The sequence below is a fragment of the Lampetra planeri genome, chromosome 71, assembly GCF_965212315.1.
Source record: "Lampetra planeri chromosome 71, kcLamPlan1.2.h2, whole genome shotgun sequence".
Classification (NCBI taxonomy): Eukaryota; Metazoa; Chordata; class Hyperoartia; order Petromyzontiformes; family Petromyzontidae; genus Lampetra; species Lampetra planeri.
In genome coordinates, this window is record NC_136176.1 from 1,104,156 (window position 1) to 1,128,966 (window position 24,811).

The following is a 24,811-nucleotide window of genomic DNA, read 5'->3' on the forward strand; positions in this document are numbered from 1 at the left end:
TATTGATTCGTTTAAGGCCTATGATACCATCAGTAACCCTGGGCTCTGGGTTGCTCTTCGTGCTTTTGGAGTCCCTGACTATCTGCTCACAATAATTAAAGATCTTCATAATGGTGAGCAGGCCCGGGTAAAACTACGTGGCCAGGAGACAAAGCCATTCCCTGTTCACCTTGCGGTGCTTCAGGCATGTCCTCTGGCTACCACAACATCTATTTCGACCACGTAGTTCGTGAAGGCTGTACCGGAGTAATTTCCAGCTGGTACAGATACAATGGGAGGCTGATCGATGCCCGGGTGTGGTCAAGGGATGGCTCCCTATTGGTCAACCATGTTATGTATGCTGATTATCTGGTGATTGCTGCTCACATAGAGGAGGAGATGGAGGCGCTGCTGCTGAACCTGGAGCGTGCTACTAAGAGGTGTGGCATTACCATCAGCCCCACCACAACTAAGCACCTGCCATGGTATTTTGCGCCCTCAAACACTCCACCCCCACAACTCCCAATTGGTCATGGGGCAGTTGTGTAGAGAGTGTAGAGTTTTCGATACTTGGGCAGTGTGCTCATGATATGCTCCGAATCAGTTGAGTGGCATTATTTTTTCATCAGATGTGAAACGTTGTGTACAAGCTACCTGGTCTGTCGCTCCACACCTCATGCCCTCCCTTCTCTATGCTTGTGAAACGTGGACCCCTTTGGTGGAGCATCTTCTCCGGTGAGAAACATTTAGGCTGGCCTGCCTACTACTTATCCTGGGTTTAACCAGGCTGGATGTGTAAGGAGCTCACAAATCCTTGAAAGATCTGGACAAAGTCCCATCAGTGAACTCCTCTGGCAGGCAAGGCTGCATTGGCTGGGTCATGTAGCCTGTATGCCCAGCCACCGCATACCTAAACAGCTTTCGTTCAGCTGGATAGAGGGAGCGGCAAAGGCTATAGAAGAGATAGAGTGATGTGGTACAAGAAGATATGGAGCTGAGTTGACTTTCTGATGACTGGTACCAGCAGTGTCAAGATCGGCCTCTGTGGAGGAGACTCGTGAAGGACGCTACTGGGCAGTTGGAGGCAGTCGCCCTCCAACAACAACGGAGGGCGGAGGAGCGACGCTCACAACAACGAGCGGAGCACCGGGGTGGCCTAAACACAGCAAGTTGGCACAGTAGGAGGTGCAGGTGGTCATCTCAGTCACCTGGGTCTGTCCCGTGACCTCCTGCCAGCAGGCATTCGACACTTCACGTGGCCTTTACGTGCACATAACCTGGCACAAGGGCCATGGTGATGTCACCGCCACTTAGTGGCAAATGGCGGTTGTTGTTTGTAGGTGGTGGTGGTTTTAGTGGCGGTGTAGGTGGTTGTGGTGTTGTTGTGGTGGTTGTTGTGGTGGTTGTGGTTATTTTGGTGGTCGTTGTGGTGGTGGTTGTGGTGATTGTGTAGGTGGTTGTTTAGGTGGTTGTATTTGTGTAGGTGGCAGTGGTAATGGTTGTGGTGGTGGCTGTGGTGGTGGTTGTGTAGGTGGTTGTTTAGGTGGTTGTGTTTGTGTAGGTGGTAGGGGTAATGCTTGTGGTGGTGGCTGTGTTGGTGGTTGTGTAGGTGGTGGGCGTGCACGATGAGCGCATGGGGGAGGAGGCTTGCGCCTGCCTCCGCCTCCAGCCCGGAGTGGCGGCCCTCTCCGCTCGCGACCTCCACTCCTTCTGCAACACCAAGGTGGAGACCCCACAGCCCCCCCACCCATGGCCCCCACCCCATGCTCCTTCCCCTCCCCCACGACCCCTCCCCCACGACCCCTCCCCCACGACGACCCCTCCCCCACGGTCCCTCCGCTCCTCCACGGTCCTTCCCCCACAGCCCTTCCTTCCCCCATGGCCCTCCAGTACTGTATCCCCTCCACCACAGCCACTGCCACCCACTAACCCCGCCCACTCTCACATAGCCCCTCCCACTCTCCCACTAACACTGTCTACTCTCGCACAACCCCACCCACTCTCATCTAGCCCCTCCCACTCGCCAACTCGCGCACTAACCCCGCCCACTCGAACTTCACGTGTCCGTTGAGTCGGACTGCAACTCAAAACACGTGGGACTGCTTTAACACTGGTGCGTGTATCTGTGTGCCTCTGTCTTTGTGTGCATTTTGTCGGCGTGTTTCGGTGTTTGTCTGTTTGTATGTATGTCTTTGTGTGTCTGCGTGTGTGTGTCTCTGTGTTTGTCTCGAAGTCTGTGTGTGTGTGTTTGTGTCTCTATGTTTCTGTATTTGTATGTGTGTCTTTGTCTGTTTCTGTGCGTCTGTGTCTTTGTGTGCGTGTGTATGTGTGTGCATGTCTCTGTGTGCGTCTACGTGTGTTTTGTGTGTGTGTGTTTGTGTCTCGATGTTTCTGTAATTGTCTGTATGTGTGTCTTTCTCTGTTTCTGTGCGTCTGTGTCTTTATGCGTGTGTGTGTCTGTGTATCTGCGTTGGCTGGGTCATGTAGCCCGCATGCCCAGCCACCGCATGCCTAAACAGCTTTTGTTCGGCCGGATCGAGGGGGCTAAACGGGCACGGCACGGGCTAGAGAAGAGATGGAGTGATGTGGTACAGGAGGACGTGGAGCTGAGTGGACTTGCCGATGACTGGTACCAGCGGTGTCAAGATCGGCCTCAGTGGAGGAGGCTCGTGAAGGACGCTACTGGGCAGTTGGAGGCAGTCGCCCTCCAACAACAACGGAGGGCGGAGGAGCGACGCTCACAACAACGAGCGGAGCGCCGGGTGGCTAAAGCACAGCAAGTTGGCACAGTAGGGGGCACAGGTGGTGCATCAGCCAGTCATCTCGGTCAGTCGACCCGTGGCACCTGGGTCTGCCCCGTGACCTCCTGCCAGCGGGCGTTCGACACTTCACGTGGCCTCAGGGTGCACATGGCCTGGCACAAGCGTCGTGGTGACGTCACCGCCACTTAGTGGCGAATGGCGGTTGTTGTTGTTGTTGTGTGTGTCTGTGTTCAATGTGTGTGTCTGTGTGTCTCTGTGTTTGTATGCGTGTCTTTGTGTGTATGTCTGTGTGCGTCTGTGTGTATATTTGTGTGTTTGTGTCCGTGTCGGTAATAACCACTCAGATCGCTCACTTCAAGATCCCAAAATACGTTGAGATCGTGGACTCCTACCCCCTCACGGTGACTGGCAAGGTGAGTTCCCCCCCATACCCCTTCTCGACACGTGCGTGCATGACGTCACAATCGCCCTCGTGCGAGGCCACGTGGGAGGCCACGAAAATGCAGACCACGTGGAATCCCAGAGGGAGAGACCTCTCTCCACTGCTGTAAATCAGCGCTTGAAAGGTTTTGGGCCCAACGATCGATGGTGAATGCGGCGTCGTCATCGCGTGTGCGGAATGCATGCCGGGTTTATTCCCCCCCCCCCCTCTCCGCTCTGTGGGTTTTGATTTCGGGTGATTCTTGTTCCTACCCTTCAGATCCAGAAGTTCAAGCTCAGGGAGCAAATGGAGAAGAAGCTGGGGCTAAAATGAGCGCACGCACGCACGCACATACACGTGGTGATCTACACACGGACACAGAACCACATACATACAGACACACACACTCACACACACAGACATACAGAGCCATACAGAACCACATCCAGACTCACGAACACTCATACACACACTCAAAAAACAGACAAAGATTCCCCCGTATAGTCTGAACATACTGTTGGGGCAAGTGGTGTTATCGAGCACCTATGAAGGCCGGCACGGCACACAAGGGGGTGGTTGGCCAGCACTAAGCCCCGCCGTCTTTTTCTCCCGAGTGGAAATGTTTTTACACATCACACTCAATACTCAATTGAAGCTGCACATGCATACATCCGCAAATGGCAATACAAAGATCCCCATATCACCTTTAACAGACTGCCGGGACAGGTGTTGTGAGTCAGTCGTTGCAGTGCCTATGAAGGCCGGCACTGTGGCACACGAGGTGGTGGGTGGCCAGCAACCACCACGCCCCACCCGGGCCGCCTTTGTCTCCCCATGCACCCCCTTGTGGTGTATTTAGGAATGCACGGGGGGATTCATGCAAAAGCTCTCAGCTTTGTCCAGACCACCGGCTCGACAGAACTGGACGTGTGGCCATGGCCATGTTTAACTCGGGGGAGGGGGGGGTCCTCCGAATGTTGGATGAGACATTGCGATTCCATTGACGGAGTGAACGGAAATAAACCTCGTAAAAGTTCGCAGAAGACTTGACGCTCACGGTGACTGTCCAGGTTATATTAAGTCGACTGATGATTAAGAGAATTGCATAATTATTGACTTTGATTGTAATGGCGTGTAATCATTGTCATAACATTCATAACGAATATATGAATTGCATTAGTATCGTGAAATATACGTGTAATAAAGGTCGTGGAAGCGACTTCTGGAATCCGGTCTTTATTTATCTTTCTTTTACAACACTCCTTCATGCTGCTGACAGACAGCGTGAGAGGGAGAGAGAGAGACACATGCGCAGCCACGTGGCAGCCTGGACCCCGCTCCCGCGTGGCCTCACCCTCCGTTCGTTCAAGATCTGACCACGTGTTGTTTGTCTCCACCCCTTTTTAATACCTGGGTCACGTGGTACCTTTCCACCAATCCTGGTTAACCTCTATGGAATCTTCTAGACTCCATCGTACACTCCCGGGACCATGCCCCTGACTCGTCCCCCCATTAGCTGTGGCTAAAGCCAGCAGAACCAATCCTCTACTTACAGATTTCACCTTCCCATTACGTCAGGGCCACGCCCGTAGACTTCCCCCCATTGGCTATGGGCCAGGACCGACAGAGCCAATCATCGTAACGAGGTGTGATCCATCAGCAACCCGGATATATCCTCACATTACATACGTATCTGAGCCACTGACCGGATTAGGTGCATGGAGTGAAGATGCCATGGTGGCCATATTGCACAGGTGACGCAATGGTGGCCATGTTGCACAGGTGACGCCATGGTGGCCATGTTGCACAGGTGACGCCATGGTGGCCATGTTGCACAGGTGACGCCATGGTGGCCATGTTGCACAGGTGACGCCATGGTGGCCATGTTGCACAGGTGACGCCATGGTGGCCATGTTGCACAGGTGACGCCATAGTGGCCATGTTGCACAGGTGACGCCATGGTGGCCATGTTGCACAGGTGACGCCATGGTGGCCATGTTGCACAGGTGACGCCATGGTGGCCATGTTGCACAGGTGACGCCATGGTGGCCATGTTCCCTGAGGGATGCTATGGCGGCCATGTTGGCATCCTGGCAGTTGATACTCATTTGAAGCTGATGACTCAATCCTAAGCGCGAGTTACTCTTATGAGCAAGAGTTACGATCTCTTACCCACGACGTCTATATATCTGACAATGTTTTCTCTTGTCATGTGGACCATCGTAACTCGATCGTAATCCTACAGCAGCAGTGCTTGAGATAAATCTTAAGATTGTTTGTGCACCCAGGCCTACGCCTAGATTCTCGCTGTGTCCAAAACTCAGAGAATAAACATTTCCCCATCAGCCACTCTAGACACGGTAGCCCCTAGGTTCGATTCACAATGCTGGCCTCCAGACGGAGTTTGTATGCTCTCCACCTGTTCTACAGTGTGAGTGTGTGATGGATCGAGTTGAGTGTGTGTAAGTGAATGCGTGGGTGAGGGAGGCTTGCGGAGCCCCAATGTGGTTTCAGACAAGGGCGGTCCTGCACTGATGCCATGTTTTCTGTCTGTCTGCTACAGAAGAGGTGTAAGGAATGACAACAGGACCTACATCTCTGCTATATTTACCTGGTCAAGACCTATGATACAATCAATAGACCTGCACTCTGGATTCTTCGTGCTTTCGGAGTCCCTGACTCTCTGCTCACTGAATCAGTCGGCCGGCATTATCTTTTCATCGGCTACCTAACGCTGCTATGTGGAAGCTACCTGGTCTGTCGCTTCACACGAAGCTTCAGGTCTTCTTGGCCATAGTCATCCCCTCCCTTCTCTAGCTTGGAAAAATGGACCCCTCTAATGGAACATCTGCACCGGTTCGAAACATTCAGGCTGGCCTGCCTAAGATCTATCCTGCTTATAACTAGGCTATATTGTGTGAGGAGCTCACAAATCCTTGAAAGATCAGGACAGAGTCCCATCAGTGAGCTCCTCCAGAAGGCAAGGCTGCATTCTGCATACCCAGAGAGATCCACAGAGACCCATAAAGATTCACAGAGACTCATAGAGACCCACATATACCCATACAGACCCACAGAGACCCATACAGACCCACAGAGATCAATACTCATAGAGAACAATACAGACTTAAAGAGACCCATGGAAAACCATACAGACCCACAGAGACCCATGGAGTGCCCATACAGATGCACATAGACCCATACAGACCCACAGAGACCCATAAGGACTCATATAGACTCATAGAGACCCACAGAGACCCAAACAGACCCACAGAGACCCAGACAGACCGACAAAGACCCATACTAAAACGAAACTTTTTTTTATTTTACCAGGTGTAAGACCCCACTGAGCTCTGTATCTCTGTTTCAAAGGCTACTTGGCCATCGCAAATGATAGCACAACGGAGTGGCTGATATCGTCTTCATCACGTGGAAATTTATAGCGGCATACTCCAAATACTCTAAACGCGTAGAGACGTCGATTTGCCACGTGAACCAGAGGACCCGTATAAAGATCCACGTCACCCAGGGGAGGCGAGAGACACCGCAGACTCCAAATAATACAGCTGCAGGCGTCAGGGTCTGGATTGAACCCACGACTTCCTGTATACCAGGCGAGGGATTTAACACCTCGCCACCGAGGCGACCTCGATGGCCGGATTGCAGGAGGGTCATGCCGTATTCTCTTCACAGGCGGTGAATGAGCAGTTATCTCAGTCAGCAGTCAACCTGGGAACTATCCCGTGACCTCCTCCTGCACCTATCCTGGCACAGAAGTCAACCCATTGCACCTGTATCTGTCCCATGATCTCCTCATGCACCTAGCCTGGCACAACAGCAGTCAACCCATGCCACCTGCTGGGTCTGTCACGTGACATCCTCCTGCACATATCCTGGCACAGACGTCAACCCATGGCACCTGGATCTGTCCCTTGATCTCCTCCTGCACCTAGCCTGGCACAGCAGCAGTTAACCATTATACCTGAGTCTATCCCGTGATCTCCTCCTACACCTAGCCTGGCACATCAGCAGTCAACCAGGGGCGGTTTCTTCATTAGGGCGATTGGGCGACGCACCACCAATGTTATTCAACCACAGAGTTACGCGAGCCGTTATTGTGCCTCTGGATATAGTCCAATCAGCGTCATGTCACGTTCTGTGGAGTACCGCCTCTTTTTGGGCGATTTCACTCTGGCTGAGAATCGCCCAGAGTGTTCCCATAGACTTACATTCAAAGATGTTTTTTTCGAACGGCAGGCGCTCCAATGCATTCTCTATGGCTTCCGGGAGGGCTCGCACTAACGTGCTTACGTCATCATACGTAAGGACGTTTCAGTCAACAATATTATTTGTCGCCACCTAGTGGAATCTTTAATAAAAGAAACTGAGTGGATTGTAATAATAGTGAGTATAGAAACAAACAAGATGTATTGTAAGAGTCACTTTATTTTTCATTAATATTAAAGAAGTGAAGTTGCCTTTACATGCTTAAGCTGTTAATTTATCCATTGCATGGGTGGACCTTATCCTTATCAATCATTCAGACATTTGCCCCCCCTGAGAGATTTTGCAGGAGCCGCCACTGCAGTCAACCCATGGCACCTGGGTCTGTCACGTGACCTCCTCCTGCACCTAGCCTGGCACAGCAGCAGTCAACCCATGGCACCTGGGTCTGTCACGTGACCTACTGCACCTTACCTGGCACAGCAGCAGTAAACCCATGTCACGTGCGTCTGTCACGTGACCTCATGCACCTAGCCTGGCACAGCAGCAGTCAACCCATGGCACCTGGGTCTGTCACGTGACCTCCCCCTAAGCGGTGAATGGCGACTGCGACATTGCTGCCGCTGCTGCCGCTCCCGCTGCGAGGTTCGAGTCGAGGAGGCGATTTGCACGGCGACGTTGACTCAGCGTCGATTAGGGACGTTGGTTTGGCCGATCGCAGCTCCACGGCGATGGGAGGAGAAAACCAGAGAGCCTCTCGATCCCCCAGAGCCCCGCCCCTCCACTCCCCCACAGCCCCTCCCCTCAGCCCCCCACAGCCCCGCCCGTCCACTCCTACACAGCCCCTCCCCTCATTCCACCAGAGCCCCGCCCCTCTTTCCCCCACTGCCCCTCCCCTCAGTCGCCCCTCCCCTCAGTTCTCCCTCTATCCCCACTGCCACTCCACTCAATCCCCCACAGCCCCTCCCCTCAGTCCCCCACAGCCCCTCACCTCAGTCCCCCACAGCCCCTCCCCTCAGTCCTCCACAGCCCCTCCCCTCAGTCCCCCACAACCCCTCCCCTCAGTCCCCCACAGCCCCTCCCCTCAGTCCCCCACAACCCCTCCCCTCAGTCCCCCACAACCCCTCCCCTCAGTCCCCCACAACCCCTCCCCTCAGTCCCCCACAGCCCCTCCCCTCAGTCCCCCACAACCCCTCCCCTTAGTCCCCCACAACCCCTCCCCTCAGTCCCCCACAGCCCCTCCCCTCAGTCCCCCACAGCCCCTCCCCTCAGTCCCCCACAGCCCCTCCCCTCAGTCCCCCACAGCCCCTCCCCTCATTCTCCCACAGCCCCTCCCCTCAGTCCCCCACAACCCGTCCCCTCATTACGTCACAGCCCCTCCCCTCTGTCCCCCGCTTCCCTATTGGACCACGCGTATTAAACCCTCGTGTTACGTCACTAACCGCCGACGTTCGCTTTCGGGGGAGCCATCTTGGCACGGGGTGAGTGACTTCATCGTGGTGGGGTGTGGTGGGAGTGGGGGGAGGGGTGACTCCGCTTCCAATCAGCGAGCGGCTGTGGGGGCGCGCGCTCGGGGTGGGAGGGGGTGGCGTCAGAGTCCCTTTAACATCACGAAGCCGGGTGGGCGCGCGGTGAACCCCCCCCCCACCCCCTACGTAAGATGGCGGCTTCTTGAGCTTCGCAACTCAGCACGGCAGCTCAAGGAGGATCTCTAGAGGAGGTGGGGGAGACGAGGTGGAGGAGGTGGAGGAAGGCGTAGGAGGTGGGAGAAGAGGAGGAGGTGGTGAGGAAAGGAGGAGGAGGTGAGGTGAGGAGGTGTGAGACGAGGAGGGAGACGAGGAGGAGAGGCGATGTCGGGCCCAGCGGAAGCGGCTGCTGCAACAGCAGCAGGAGCAGCAGCAGCAACGGATGAGGAGGTGGAGGCGGCGAGACGAGGTGGAGGGGGTGGAGGAGGTGAAGAGGGAGCCGAGGGAGGAGGAGGAGCGGACCCCACGTTTGAGTGCAACATTTGCCTGGACGTGGCCAGGGATGCGGTGATCAGCCTCTGCGGACACCTGTTCTGGTACAGAGTAATCCCCTCGCAGAGTAACGGGGAGTGACATCCAGAGTAACCCCATGCAGAGTAATCCATTATCAGAGTAATCCCCTCACAGAGCAATCCCTCACCAGAGTAACGGAATGACATCCAAAGTAATTCCCTAGCGGAGTAATCCACTCAAATAGTAATCCCTCGCAGAGTAACGTTGAGTGACGTTCAGAGTAATTTATTAACAGACTAATCCCCTCAGAGTATTCCCTCGCCGAGTCACGGGGAGTGACAGCCACAGTAATCCCCTGCAGAGTAACCCCTTATCAGAGTAACCCCTTATCAGAGTAATCCCTCACAGAGTAATCTCCCACAGAGTAATCTCCCACAGAGGAATCTCCCACTGAGTAATCTCCCACAGAGTAATCCCCCTCAGAGTAATCCCCTATACAATAACTAACGGAGAGTGACATCTAGAATAATCCACCCAAAGTAATCCCTCTCTGAGTAACGGGGAGTGACATCCACAGTAATCTCCCACAGAGTAATCCCCCACATAGTAATCTCTCAGAGTAATCCCACACGTAGTAATCCCCCTCGCCCATCCACTCAGAGTAATCACCTCAGAGTAATCCCTAGCAGAATAACCCCCCTCAATAATCCCCCAGAGTGATACACTACTATACATTATACTACACACGGTACACTACACGTTATACTACTATACACTACACTACTATACACTACACTATACACTACACTATACACTACACTATACACTACACTATACACTACACACTACTATACACTACACTTTATACTACTATACACCATACTAGAGGCCGACCGAAACTGAATTTCTGGTTTCGGCCGAAACCAGACCGAAAGTAAAAAATCGACTTTCGGCCGAAACCGAAGCCGAAACCGAAAGTTTAACTTCACTTTCGACCAAGACCGAAACAGAAAGGTGTATAACCGAAGTTACCTGTACACAAGATTTATGAAATACTCGCTTTACTACCCGACTTCGCCCGGGACTTGGATTCACCACGGCCGGCCGCCTTTGTCTCCCCAGTGGCGATGTTGACACCACACCACTTACTCGTTTGAGGCTGAATCGCCCTAGAGGAGGCCCAGGGCCGGTTCAAATAATCGTCACCGGCCGTGAGCGGGAATCGAACTCGGGCCGCCGGGTTCGTAGCGCAGCGCGCGAATCGCTCCGCAGTCGCTGCCCCCCCCCCCCTGCTGACGTGTGTGTGTATGCAGCCTATCGCATAGGATTGCCTAGCGCCGACTGACCGGCTGATAGACTTAGCAGTAGCGTTATATTCTAAAAATAGATCTTTGGTTGACGACCAAAAGTCAATATCAGTTTCGGCCAAAACCGAAACCAGACCGAAAGTTTAAAATTGACTTTCGGCCGAACCCGAAAGTATGCCGAAAGTGGCCATTTGCCAACTTTCGGCGCTGAAACGAAAAAAAACTAATTTCGGTCGGCCTCTACACGATACACTGCGCTATACACTTCGAGTCTATGTGCAGTGTTGAGTCTATGGGCAGTGTTGAGTCTTTGGTGCAGTGTTGAGTCTATTGGCAGTTTCGATTTAAAGTTTTTGTGACTGCAGGGATTCATATTCTTGGTTCTTTCGGTAAAGTCATGTAAAAGGGAAAACAAACATAAAATAACATTTATAAAATAATCAAAATAAAACGTAATCAAATTAAGTTGTATTATGTTTTATTTTTTATTATTGTATTATTTCCCTTCTATGGGCAGTGTTTAGTTGATGGGCAGTGTTGAATCTGTGGGCAGTGTTGAGTCAAACTTAGTGTAGAAACATCACTATGTTGATCTCCATTCATCAGTGGATAGACCATGACTTGTACTATCTTCCCCCCCCCCCCCCTTCGGATGCTGCCTGGGGATCCATCACAGCTGGCCCTGCCTCCATCAGGTGAGGGCAGGAGAGTGAGAGTGAGTGAGTAGATGAGTGGGTGTGTGGGTGAGTGGGTGATTGAGTGGGCAAAGTCCCATCGGTGAGCTCCTCTGGCACGCAAGACTGCGTTGGCTGGGTCATGTAGCCCGCATGCCCAGCCACTGCATGCCTAAACAGCTTTTGTTCAGCCGGATCGAGGGGGCTAAACGGGTGCGGCACGGGCTAGAGAACAGATGGAGTGATGTGGTACAGGAGGACGTGGAGCTGAGTGGACTTGCCGATGACTGGTACCAGCGGTGTCAAGATCGGCCTCTGTGGGGGAGGCTCGTGAAGGACGCTACTGGGCAGTTGGAGGCAGTCGCCCTCCAACAACAACGGAGGGCGGAGGAGCGACGCTCACAACAACGAGAGGAGCGCCGGGTGGCTAAAGCACAGCAAGTTGGCACAGTAGGGGGCACAAGTGGTGCATCAGCCAGTTATCTCGGTCATCTCAGTCAGTCGACCCGTGGCACCTGGGTCTGCCCCGTGACCTGCCAGTGGGCGTTCGACACTTCATGTGGCCTCAAGGTGCACATGGCCTGGCACAAGCATCGTGGTGACGTCACCGCCACTTAGTGGCAAATGGCGGTTGTTGTTGTGTGACTATATGCGAGTCTATATGTGAGTCTGTGTGTGAGTCTATATGTAAGTTTAAATGTGAGTCTGTGTGTGTGTGTAAGTCTGTGTGAGTTTATATGTGAGTGTGTGTGTAAGTCTGTGTGTGAGTTTATATGTGAGTGTGTGTGTAAGTCTGTGTGTAAGTTTATATGTGAGTGTGTGTGTGTCTCTGTGAGAGTGTGTGTGAGTTTATATGTGAGTGTGTGTGTAAGTCTGTGTGCGAGTTTATATATGAGTGTGTGTGTAAGTCTGTGTGTGTGTAAGTCTGTGTGTGAGTTTATATGTGAGTCTGTGTGTGTCTCTGTGTGAGTAGTGGCTGGAGACGCGCCCTAGCAGGCAGATGTGCCCGGTGTGCAAGGCTGGCATCAGTCGAGACAAAGTGATCCCTCTCTACGGACGAGGGAGCGCCAACCAGCAGGACCCCAGGTTCACAGTCACCACCACCACCACTAAAACCACAACCACTATAACCACCACCACCACTAAAACCACAACCACCACTATAACCACCACCACTATAACCACCACCACTATAACCACCACCACTATAACCACCACCACTAAAACCACCACCACTATAACCACCACCACTATAACCACTACCACTATAACCACCACCACTAAAACCACAACCACCACTATAACCACCACCACTATAACCACCACCACTATAACCACCACCACTAAAACCACCACCACTATAACCACCACCACTATAACCACCACCACTATAACCACCACCACTAAAACCACAACCACTATAACCACCACCACTAAAACCACAACCACTATAACCACCACGACTATAACCACCACCACTATAACCACCACCACTATAACCACCACCATTATAACCACCACGACTATAACCACAACCACTATAACCACCACCACTAAAACCACAACCACCACTATAACCACCACCACTATAACCACCACCACTATAACCACCACCACTATAACCACCACCACTATAACCACTACCTCTATAACCACCACAACTATAACCACCACCACTATAACCACCACTACTATAACCACCACTACTATAACCACCACCATTATAACCACCACCACCACTAAAACCACAACCACCACTATAACCACCACCACTATAGCCACTACCTCTATAACCACCACCACTATAACCACCACCACTAAAACCACCACCACTATAACCACCACCACTATAACCACCACCACTATAACCACTACCACTATAACCACCACCACTAAAACCACAACCACTATAACCACCACCACTAAAACCACAACCACCACTATAACCACCACCACTATAAACACCACCACTATAACCACCACCACTAAAACCACCACCACTATAACCACCACCACTATAACCACCACCACTATAACCACCACCACTATAACCACCACCACTAAAACCACAACCACTATAACCACCACCACTAAAACCACAACCACTATAACCACCACGACTATAACCACCACCACTATAACCACCACCACTATAACCACCACCATTATAACCACCACGACTATAACCACAACCACTATAACCACCACCACTAAAACCACAACCACCACTATAACCACCACCACTATAACCACCACCACTATAACCACCACCACTATAACCACCACCACTATAACCACTACCTCTATAACCACCACAACTATAACCACCACCACTATAACCACCACTACTATAACCACCACTACTATAACCACCACCATTATAACCACCACCACCACTAAAACCACAACCACCACTATAACCACCACCACTATAGCCACTACCTCTATAACCACCACCACTAAAACCACCACCACTAAAACCACCACCACTATAACCACCACCACTATAACCACCACCACTATAACCACCACCACTAAAACCACAACCACTATAACCACCACCACTAAAACCACAACCACCACTATAACCACCACCACTATAACCACCACCACTATAACCACCACCACTAAAACCACCACCACTATAACCACCACCACTATAACCACCACCACTATAACCACCACCACTATAACCACCACCACTAAAACCACAACCACTATAACCACCACCACTATAACCACCACGACTATAACCACCACCACTATAACCACCACCACTATAACCACCACCATTATAACCACCACGACTATAACCACAACCACTATAACCACCACCACTAAAACCACAACCACCACTAAAATTACAACCACCACTATAACCACCACCACTATAACCACCACCACTATAACCACCACCACTATAACCACCACCACTATAACCACTACCTCTATAACCACCACAACTATAACCACCACCACTATAACCACCACTACTATAACCACCACTACTATAACCACCACCATTATAACCACCACCACCACTAAAACCACAACCACCACTATAACCACCACCACTATAGCCACTACCTCTATAACCACCACCACTATAACCACCACCACTATAACCACCAAAACAGACCTCCATATAATCTGTAACAGACTATTGGGGCAAGTGCTGTTAGCCAACACCTATAAAGGCCGGCACTGCACACGAGGGGGTGGGTGGCCAGCACCGCCCCCAGCCGCCTTTGTCTCCCCAGTGGCGATGTTTACAAACAGCATCCATGTACTCATTTGAGGCTTAATCGACCTAAAAGAGTCCCAGGACCAGTTCAAATAATCATTGCTGGTGTAGAGGAGTTGTGTGAGGAACCTTGAGCGGGCGAACAGAGGGGGGTGCGAGCGAGTTGCCAGTTAGGGATCACGTCGTGTCACCGGTGGTGTTTCAGTTTAAGTTTTCAGTTTCATTGATTTGGTATAGCCCTGTGAGCCATTCGGCTCTTGAGTCGGGTGCAACCGCAACAAACAAAAAACAAACCATGAAGAAGAAAACATCTTAAAGTGACTATGTGACTATGTGCAAACAGAAAATCCAAGAAAAGACGGCAAAATATTGCAGAAAAAGCACCGTACACCAACGCTGTGTGCAAAAATCCCAGTGGGATGCAAGTCAAACAACAACAACCGCAAGACAACTTAGATTAAGGCCATCAGTCTAACGCCGTACTACAACAAACAAACATGGCCAAACCAAAAAAGCGTTTTCGAAATCACCAAAATAAAGCCATTAAAGCAATGTAACGGTGATCATAGGAACTGTGACCGAATTTTCACAATAAACGACAAGGATCGGCTGCAAGGGGTCTGCCCCCTCGTCGCCAGGCGGCGTTGGATGAGCCCCCGCTCCGGGCAGACAAGTGCGAGAGCCAAGGGAATAGCTGAGAGTAGCGTCCCGAACATTCAGTAAGGAATCATCTTCTTGGTTCTTTCGGTAAAGTCACGTAGAAGGGAAATAATAAAATAATAAAAATAAAACGTTATAAAATACAATTCTCACGACGTTTCGGCCGCAACGCAAGCAGCCGTCCTCAGGTGAAGAACAGGTCTGTTGGCAATACAGCGTCTGAATGAACACCACCAGGCTTGGCAGCATATATTTAAGCTGGGTTAGAGGAGGAGGGCACCTTGACAAAGGAATTTGCATGTCAGCAGAGGAATTTAGCAAATTTATGGAAAATGCAGATATGGGATTAGTCACTACTTGTGGAATGTGTAGGAGGTGGGGGGGGGTCTCAAAAAAAAAATTCAGTAAGGAATGAGCATGTAACTGTAAGATAGGAGGAGAGCGGCCTCCTCGACGAGGGCACGGGAGTGGCTATGTTAATGTGAGGGATTAGCGTTCATGCTGATTAGCATTCATGCTGATTAGCATTCATGCTAATCCATCACTAGCCCCGGCCACTTCTGTACAGAGGTCGCAACTGGGTACCCAATACCCGTACCCTACCCGATACCCGGCTACCCGTACCCGGCCGGGTATGGGTACGGGTAGCCGTTTGCGACCCTGGTGCGGCCGGGTACGGGTACGGGTAGGCCGTGAGTCACTGGTGAGTAACCATTTGTCACTCATTTCGGGTAGGGTACAGGTAGGGAACGGGTACCCATTTGCGACCCTGGTGCGGCTGGGTACGGGTAAGGAATCAAAACCCGTTTGCGAACTCTGCTTCTGTATGACCCTTGAGCTACACCCATTTCAAACATTTTAAAACAGTCTGCCTCGGCAGCAGACCGCGCCTTCCCACCTGATGACGGACGCTTGCGTTGCGCCCGCAAACGTCGTGATTTATTTTATTTTCTACCTACGTGACCGAAAGAACCAAAGAGTATGGATCCCTGCAGTCACGGAAGCTTCAAATCTAGATATGCAGTAAGGATGGGCCGAGGGAGAGGCTTCCCGAGTGAGACATCCAGTCAGGACCAGACAATGTTCAGTGTCCGGGGTAAAGGACCCGATAGAGAGCACCGCCCTCTGGGGTGAGTTGAGGGTGTTGTGTGCAACAGCGTTAATGAACGGCAACAGCCCTTGCAGCTTCCTCGTATCCGCGTGGTTCTGCTGCACAACGCTGTCGTTGGCCGTGAGCGGGAGTGGAACTCGGGTCGCCGGGTTCATAGCGCAGCATGCTAACCACTCTGCTACCGCTCCCCATACTATCACAACCACCACCACTAGAATCACCGCCACAACCACCGCCACTGTAACCACCACCACAACCACCACCACTATAGCCACCACAACCACCACTATAACCACCACCATAACCACCACCACCCCCACCACTATGGCCGCTATAACCATCACCACTATAACCACAACCACCACAACTATTACCATTATAACCACCTCCACCACCACATACCATTACCACTATAACCACCACCACTGAGTGGGTGAGTCGAGTGGGTGAGTCGAGTGGTGAGTGAGTGGTGAGTGAGTGGTGAGTGAGAGGTGAGTGAGAGGTGAGTGAGTGGTGAGTGAGCGGTGTGTGAGCGGTGTGTGAGCGGTGTGTGAGCGGTGTGTGAGCGGTGAGTGAGTGGTGAGCGGTGTGTGAGTGGTGAGTGAGTGGTGAGCGGTGTCGTTTGCTCTGCAGAGAGAAAACTCCGCCCAGACCCCAGGGACAGCGCCCAGAACCAGAAGCACGAGGGGTGAGACACCCTCACACTCACCATCACACACCATCACCATCACTCGCCCTCACTCACCCACCCTCACCATCACTCACCCTCTCACTCACCCACCCTCACCCTCACTCACCCTCACTCACCCACCCTTACCATCACTCACCATCACACACTCACTCGCCCTCACTCACCCACCCTTACCATCACTCACCATCACTCACCCACCCTCACTCACCCACCATTACCATCACTCACCATCACACACTCACTCGCCCTCACTCACCCACCCTTACCATCACTCACCCTCACTCACCCACACTCACCCTCACTCACCCTCACTCACCCTCACTCATCCACACTCTCTACAGGTCTCTGTGAGTATGTAGAATCGTGTGTTTTAGACTATTTGGCTGCTGCCATGAATCTCCACGTGATGGTGATGATGATGATAGCCACTTGGTTAAACTGCTGCTATCATTTGTGATGGGCGGGTAGCTTCTGAATAAGTCAAAAAAATATTTTTTTTAAACACGCTTTTATGGAATGTACTGTAGTAATGGCAGAACTCCACGACTCCAGGAAGTGGCCCCGAAGTTTGCCATAACGTAAGGGACCGTGGCCAATTACAGCCAACGTCAGTTGACCGTGGACAATTAGACCCAAGCCAAAACATAACATATAAAAAAGATTGTTTAAAAATATGTATTTTATATTTTTTATGATAGAATATAGTTTTGTCATCAGTATGACATAAGTATACCAAGTTTGCAGTCGATACCACATTGGGAAGCGGGTTCAAATTAAGTTACAAGATTTCAGGATATGACAACAACAACGACAACAGGCAGAGTGAGCTAAAAGAAAGCGTGTTAAAAGATTGTTTAAAAATATATTCTTTATTTTTTATGATAGAATATAGTATTGTCATCAGTATGACATAAGTATACCAAGTTTGCAGTCAATACCACATTGGGAAGTGGGTTAAAATTGAGTTACAAGGTTTGAGGATACAACAACGACAACAGGCAGAGTGAGTTAAAAGAAAGTGCATAGTACAAAGAGCCACCCAGCAGTTCAGAGGGGCCTTACATCCGGCAACATGAAACTAGTTGAGTTTGAGTATGGGTCTCTGTATGAACGTGGGTCTCTGTGGGTATGTAGAATGGTGCGTTTGGAGTGTTTGCTGGCTGCTATAAATGTCCACGCGATGATGATGATTTCAGCGACTGAACACGAGCTACGTAGCATCTTAGCGGGGCCTTTCACCTGGCGAAATTAATAAGTAGTTTAAAATCTCTCCCCCCCCCCCCCCCGCCGGCTCCTTCCCAGGGGTTCCAAGGGTTCGGCTTTGGGGACGGAGGGCTTCAGATGTCATTTGGCATCGGCGCTTTCCCCTTCGGCTTCATCGCCACGGCCTTCAACATCAACGACGGACGGCCGCCCCCAGGTAACACACTCACTCACACACACAGCCACAGGCAAAGATCCCCCAGGTAGCACACTCATACAGCCACAGGCAAAGATACCCCAGGTAACACACTCACTCACACACAGCCACAGGCAAAGATGCCCCAGGTAACAACAACAACAACAACCGCCATTCGCCACTAAGTGGCGGTGACGTCACCACGACGCTTGTGCCAGGCCATGTGCACCCTGAGGCCACGTGAAGTGTCGAACGCCCGCTGGCAGGAGGTCACGGGGCAGACCCAGGTGCCACGGGTCGACTGACCGAGATGACCGAGATGACTGGCTGATGCACCACCTGTGCCCCCTACTGTGCCAACTTGCTGTGCTTTAGCCACCCGGCGCTCCGCTCGTTGTTGTGAGCGTCGCTCCTCCGCCCTCCGTTGTTGTTGGAGGGCGACTGCCTCCAACTGCCCAGTAGCGTCCTTCACGAGCCTCCTCCACTGAGGCCGATCTTGACACCGCTGGTACCAGTCATCGGCAAGTCCACTCAGCTCCACGTCCTCCTGTACCACATCACTCCATCTCTTCTCTAGCCCGTGCCGCGCCCGTTTAGCCCCCTTGATCCGGCCGAACAAAAGCTGTTTAGGCATGCGGTGGCTGGGCATGCGGGCTACATGACCCAGCCAACGCAGCCTTGCCTGCCGGAGGAGCTCACTGATGGGACTTTGCCCAGATCTTTCAAGGACTTGTGAGCTCCTCACACAATCAAGCCTGGTTAAACCCAGGATGGATCGTAGGCAGGCCAGCCTAAATGTTTCCAACCGGCGAAGATGCTCCACTAGGGGGGTCCACGTTTCGCAAGCGTAGAGAAGGGAGGGAATGACCGTGGCCGAGAAGACCTGAAGCTTCGTGCGGAGCGACAGACCAGGTAGCTTCCACACAGCGTTACGCAACCGATGAAAATATATTGCCGCTCGACTGATTCGGAGTGAGACCTCTGCTGATAAACTGGAGCCGGTCATAAGCACACTGCCCAGGTATGGGAAACTCTCCACTCTCTCCACAACTGCCCCATCACCGATTGGGAGTTGTGGGGGTGGAGTGCCCGATGGTACAAAATACCCAGGCAGGTGCTTAGTTTTTGTGGGGCTGATGGTAAGGCCCCACCTCTTAGTGGCACGCTCCAGTCTCAGCAGCAGCGTCTCCAACTCCTCTTCTGAATGAGCAGCTATTACCAAATCATCAGCATACATAACGTGGTTGACCAATAGGGAGCCATCCCTTGATCGCACCCGGGCGTCGATCAGCCTCCCATTATATCTGTACCAAATGGTAATTCCCCCGGTACAGCTATTGAAGGCTTCACGAACTACGCAGTCGAAATAGATGTTAAATAATGTGGGAGCCAGAGGACATCCCTGTCGCACCCCAAGGTGTACAGGGAAAGGCTCCGACTCCCGGCCACGTAGTTTTACCCGGGCCCGCTCACCATCATGAAGGTCCTGAATGATCGTGAGCAGAGGGTCAGGGACTCCGAAAGCACGAAGAACAACCCAGAGCCCAGTCCTACTGATGGTATCATAGGCCTTGACCAGGTCAATAAAGCAGAGATGTAGGTCTTTTTGGAATTCCCTACACCTCTGCTGAAGCAGACGGACAGAAAATATGGCATTTGTGCAGGACCGCCCTTTCCTGAAACCGCATTGGGGCTCCGCAAGCCTCTCCTCAGCGTGCCTAGCAAGGCGATGTTGAATAATCCTTGCCAGGACCTTACCCGGCACACTGAGGAGTGAGATGCCCCTGTAGTTGTTACAGTCGGTACGGTCCCCCTTCTTAAAGAGGGGGACCACCAGGGCATCCTTCCAGTCCTGCGGAACCCGTCCAGTGGTCCAGACTGTTGTTATGATGTCATATAGGGCAGTCTGTGCACAAACGCCACCCTCCCTCAGCATTTCGCTTGGGAGATCATCTCTGCCCGGTGCCTTCCCTGGTCTCAGACTCCGGATCGCCCTCAGTACTTCCTCAACAGCTGGCACCTCAGCCAACCACTCACAGGGGGTGACCTCTTCCAATATTTGAGGCACCGCAGCCTCAGCAGGGTTATCCCCACTTTGTGCCATGATGTTTTCCTGGCTGAGAGATTTTCCCTCCCCCAGGACCTCACAGAAATGCTCAGCAAATCTGCAAACCTGTTCCTGGGGGTCGGAGATTGGATCACCGTTTTTTCCTCTAATGATGGTAATAGGTGTGGCGCTGCAGGTTACTTTTTTGATGGAGTTAAATAGTGATTTGTGATCGCGGGCCACTGAGGCAGACTCCATCTCCTCAGCAACCCGCGACCACCACCCATCCTTACAGCGCCTTACGGCTCTCCGAACCTCCGAGCGAAGGCTGCGGTAAACCTCCTCATTCTCTGACGTGGGATGCTGTAGGCGATGAGAGTGGGCCTGTCGCTTTTTCTCAATTAACCTGAACACCTCCTCCGTCAGCCAGGGTTTCTGGGGAGGTCTGGACCGTGTACCCAAAGCAGCCATTGCAGCTGCATGAGTCACAGTCTTAAACCTCGCCCATTTACCCTCGACATCAGGTGGAGTGGGGGACGATGCCAACCCCAGCTGCAAGCAATGATGAAATTCTCGCTTGCAACTTTCATCAGCTAGCTGAGACCAGGCCACTTTTGGTTGGAATGGGGTCCTGGGTGTACACCCACCACTGGAGTGGAAGAATGGCAGGCGCATCTTACAGATGACTAGTCGATGGTCAGAGGTCAGATCAGCTCCACGGTAGGTCCTGGTGTCAAGGACATGGGCTCGCATCCGCTGGTCCGTCACTATGTAGTCCAGCAGATGTTCTTGCTTGGACCCGGCATGTATCCATGATGTTGTGTGGATGCGCCGATGCCGGAAGAGCGTGTTGGTAATTACAAGCCCATGGGCTGCACAAAAATCTAGCAGCCTCCTACCGTTATTATTGAGCTGATCTGGCCCATGCCTTCCAATCACTCCAGACCAGGTGCCAGCATCTTGACCAACTCGGGCATTGAAGTCACCCAACAAGATGACTCTGTCCCGAGTGGCCACTTTAGCCAGCACCTGTGACAGGAGGTCATAGAAAGCGTCTGACTCATCGGCTTTGCCTGCATCCCTCCACGGATGTTCGTCTTCAGAGGGGGCATAAGTAACCACGACCACCACTCCTCGCCTCTGGTTGATGGGAAGGCGAGCCCAAAGTATCCTGGGGCTTACAGCTTCCCACACCTCACCGCCACGCTCCCACGCCCCCTTCATTCTTTTGTTCAGAAGAAGAGCCACACCCTGTTGTTTGGCAGTCTCCTGCCCCGAGTAGAGGACTGTCCACCCCTCATGGTGGCAGGAGCCAGAACCGGTCCACCGGACCTCCTGAATGCCACAGAGATCCAGGCGGTACCGGTCCAGCTCCCGACAGAGGAGTGGCAGCCTCTCCTCCGCAGTGAGCGTTAGAACATTCCACGTGGCCATCCGCAATGGTTTTTCGTTGTTTCTGGAGGAGCCCCGACGGTGAAAATTCAATCTCCTGGCTCCGCCAAATGGGGTTTGGCCAGGAGACGTCATAAAAGCCTGACCCCCCCGGGGCCTCCGGCACAAGCTTATTAATTACAGGTTTATGTTTAATTCGTAGTTTAGTGGTGGTTAATTGAAGGTGGAGGGGTTACCAGCCCCTCGCACCCGTCCAGAGCCCCCGTTTAGCCACTGTGGTGGTCACAGACGCCATGAGGGGAGAGGCCAATGGGCATTGGCCCTCCCCCCACAGCACTGCCCACGACAGTGTTGCCCGTCCGGCACCGCGAGGAGGTAGGAGGTTGTTTTGCCCAGGTAACACTCACACACACACAGCCACAGGCAAAGACCCCCAGGTAACACTCACACACACACAGCCACAGGCAAAGATACCCCAGGTAACACACTCACACACAGCCACAGGCAAAGATGCCCCAGGTAACACACTCACACAGCCACAGGCAAAGACGCCCCAGGTAGCACACTCACTCACACACAGCCACAGACAAAGATCACCCAGGTAACACACTCACTCACACACAGCCACAGACAAAGATCCCCCAGGTAACACACTCACTCACACACAGCCACAGGCAAAGATACCCCAGGTAACACACTCACTCACACACAGCCACAGACAAAGATCCCCCAGGTAACACACTCACTCACACACAGCCACAGGCAAAGATACCCCAGGTAACACACTCACTCACACACAGCCACAGACAAAGATCCCCCAGGTAACACACTCACTCACACACAGCCACAGGCAAAGATACCCCAGGTAACACACTCACTCACACACAGCCACAGACAAAGATCACCCAGGTAACACACTCGCTCACACACAGCCACAGGCAAAGATACCCCAGGTATCTCACTCACTCACACACAGCCACAGGCAAAGATGCCGGTTTAGATAATCGACACTGGTGTTGGCCGTGAGCGGGAATGGAACTCAGCTCGTCTGGTTCGTAGCGCAGCGTAGCGTTAACCGCTATACTACCGCTCCCCACACACACGCACGTATACTGACACACACACTGATACACGCAGACACACACACCGATACACGCACACACATACAATCTCTTTTTTTTCTGCTTAACTGAAGGAAACTGCTGAATACCGGTTTGGGCCGCAGTTACAGAAGTCTCTCCGGCAGTGAACGTGATGCTATCGGCTGCTGCTGCTGTGCTGTCTATAGCCTAGGGGCTCCCCCAGTGTCAGCTGTCCCTGTGAGTGAGTCTGCTGCCAGTAGGGGTAGCGATAATCACTGCTGTGCGGTCTATAGCCTAGGGGCACCCCCCGTGTCAGCTGTCCCTGTGCGTTAGTCTGCTGCGAGAATGGGTAGTGATGATTGCTGCTGTGGGGGTCTGTAGCCTAGGGGCTCCCCCAGTGTCAGCTGTCCCTGTGCAGAGTAGCTGTGTGTGCTCAACGCGCACGGCCGCAGTGTTAATCGGGGCGGCCCACTGGGTTCGAACCATCGTCCTTGTGCGCGAATGCACGCGTGATGGCGCTATGCACCTCTTGGGGCCACCAGCAACCACCGGTGGTGACGATTGTCTTAATAACCGGCCTTCAGGGCCCTCCCCCCTGAGGTCGACTCAGCCTCAAATGAGTACCTGGTGCTGCGGTGTGTAGTAAACATCTCCACTGGGGAGACAAAGGCGGCCGGGCGTGGTGCTGGCCACCCACCCCCTCGTGTGCCACAGTGCCGGCCTTCATAGGTGCAGCGCGCTGACGGGACTTGCCCCCTACAGTCTGTGAAGGCTATACGGGGGATCTTTGCCTTTGTCTCCATGTGTGACCAGCAACAACAACTCCCCACCTCCTTGGTAGTGGTTGGAGGTCGGTAATGCGGTGGTGGTGGTGGTGGTTGCCAGATGGCAACGCTGTGGTGGTGGTGATGGTGGTTGTGTTAGTTTCCAATAACGGAGGGCGGAGGAGCAACGCTCACAACAACGAGTGGAGCGCCGGGTGATTAAAGCACAGCAAGTTGGCACAGTAGGGGGCACAGGTGGTGCATCAGCCAGTCGTCTCAGTCATCTCAGTCAGTCGACCTGTGGAACCTCGGTCTGCCCCATGACCTCCTGCCAGTGGGCGTTCGACATTTCACGTGGCATCAACGTGCACCTAGCCTGGCACAAGCGTCGTGGTGACGTCACCGCCACTTAGTGGCGAATGGCGGTTGTTGTTGTTGGTAGTTTCCAGCCAGGAATGCTGTGGTGGCTGTGAGCAATGCCATTAGGGGATGGGGGGTTGGGGTTGGGGGGGTGGTGGGGGTGGGGGTGTGGTGACGGGGGAGCCCGAGAGCCCGATACAATCAGCTGGTAGCCTCTGGGTGGGCTGACCTCCCCCCAGCTTCAACTCAAATCACCAGAGCGAGGCGGCTTAACACCCCAACGGCCACACCTCGGGGCTGCGGGGAATGTTTGAACGCTCCCTGCGGCGGAGGAGAGGCTGCCACTAATCTCGTCGGGAGCTGGGCCGGTTTTTCCGCCTGGATTTCTGCGGCATTCAGGAGGTCCGGTGGACTGGCTCTGGCTCCAGTCGCCATGAGGGGTGAACAGTCTTCTACTCGGGGCAGGAGACTGCCAAACAACGGGTAGTGACTCTTCTTCTGAACAAAAGAATGAAGGGGGCGTGGTGGTGAAGTGAGGTAAGATGCGAGTCCCAGCCTACTGTGGGTTCACGTCCTCATCAACGGGAGGCGATGAATGGCAGTGGCTTACACCCTCCACCGAAGATGAACATCAGTGGAGGGACGCAGGCAAGGCCGATGAGTCAGATGCTTTCTATAACCTCCTGTCCTAGGTGCTAGCTAAAGTGGCCCGCTC

General features: G+C 52.7%; 2 protein-coding genes and 1 long non-coding RNA gene across 8 annotated transcripts in view; all 3 read left to right on the plus strand.

Annotated features, from left to right (window-relative positions):
- The window catches only part of ACSF2 (acyl-CoA synthetase family member 2), a 42,156-nt gene extending 37,766 nt beyond the window's left edge, over window positions 1–4,390 (plus strand). For 3 of the 5 annotated variants that reach the window (XM_078620235.1, XM_078620236.1, XM_078620239.1), the window contains 3 exons: window positions 1,589–1,702; window positions 3,086–3,154; window positions 3,442–4,390. In XM_078620235.1, the coding sequence (XP_078476361.1) occupies window positions 1,589–1,702; window positions 3,086–3,154; window positions 3,442–3,495 (237 nt within the window). In that variant the 3' untranslated portion in view covers window positions 3,496–4,390. Of the gene's footprint in view, window positions 1–370; window positions 426–1,588; window positions 1,703–2,466; window positions 3,155–3,441 lie in introns of those variants that run through there. The other 2 variants (XM_078620237.1, XM_078620238.1) reach the window with 2 other exon arrangements.
- Window positions 4,391–8,936: 4,546 nt separating this feature from the next.
- The window catches only part of RNF185 (ring finger protein 185), a 31,078-nt gene continuing 15,203 nt past the window's right edge, over window positions 8,937–24,811 (plus strand). For both annotated transcript variants that reach the window (XM_078620340.1, XM_078620341.1), the window contains exons 1-5: window positions 8,937–9,448; window positions 11,349–11,367; window positions 12,320–12,432; window positions 16,995–17,049; window positions 18,355–18,472. In XM_078620340.1, coding sequence (XP_078476466.1) covers window positions 9,237–9,448; window positions 11,349–11,367; window positions 12,320–12,432; window positions 16,995–17,049; window positions 18,355–18,472 — 517 coding nt within the window. In that variant the 5' untranslated portion in view covers window positions 8,937–9,236. The remainder of the gene's footprint in view (window positions 9,449–11,348; window positions 11,368–12,319; window positions 12,433–16,994; window positions 17,050–18,354; window positions 18,473–24,811) is intronic.
- On the plus strand, window positions 18,479–22,657 carry LOC144737581 (uncharacterized). The gene is made up of 2 exons (XR_013589038.1): window positions 18,479–18,600; window positions 22,448–22,657. It is a non-coding gene; the product is annotated as an uncharacterized LOC144737581 (long non-coding RNA).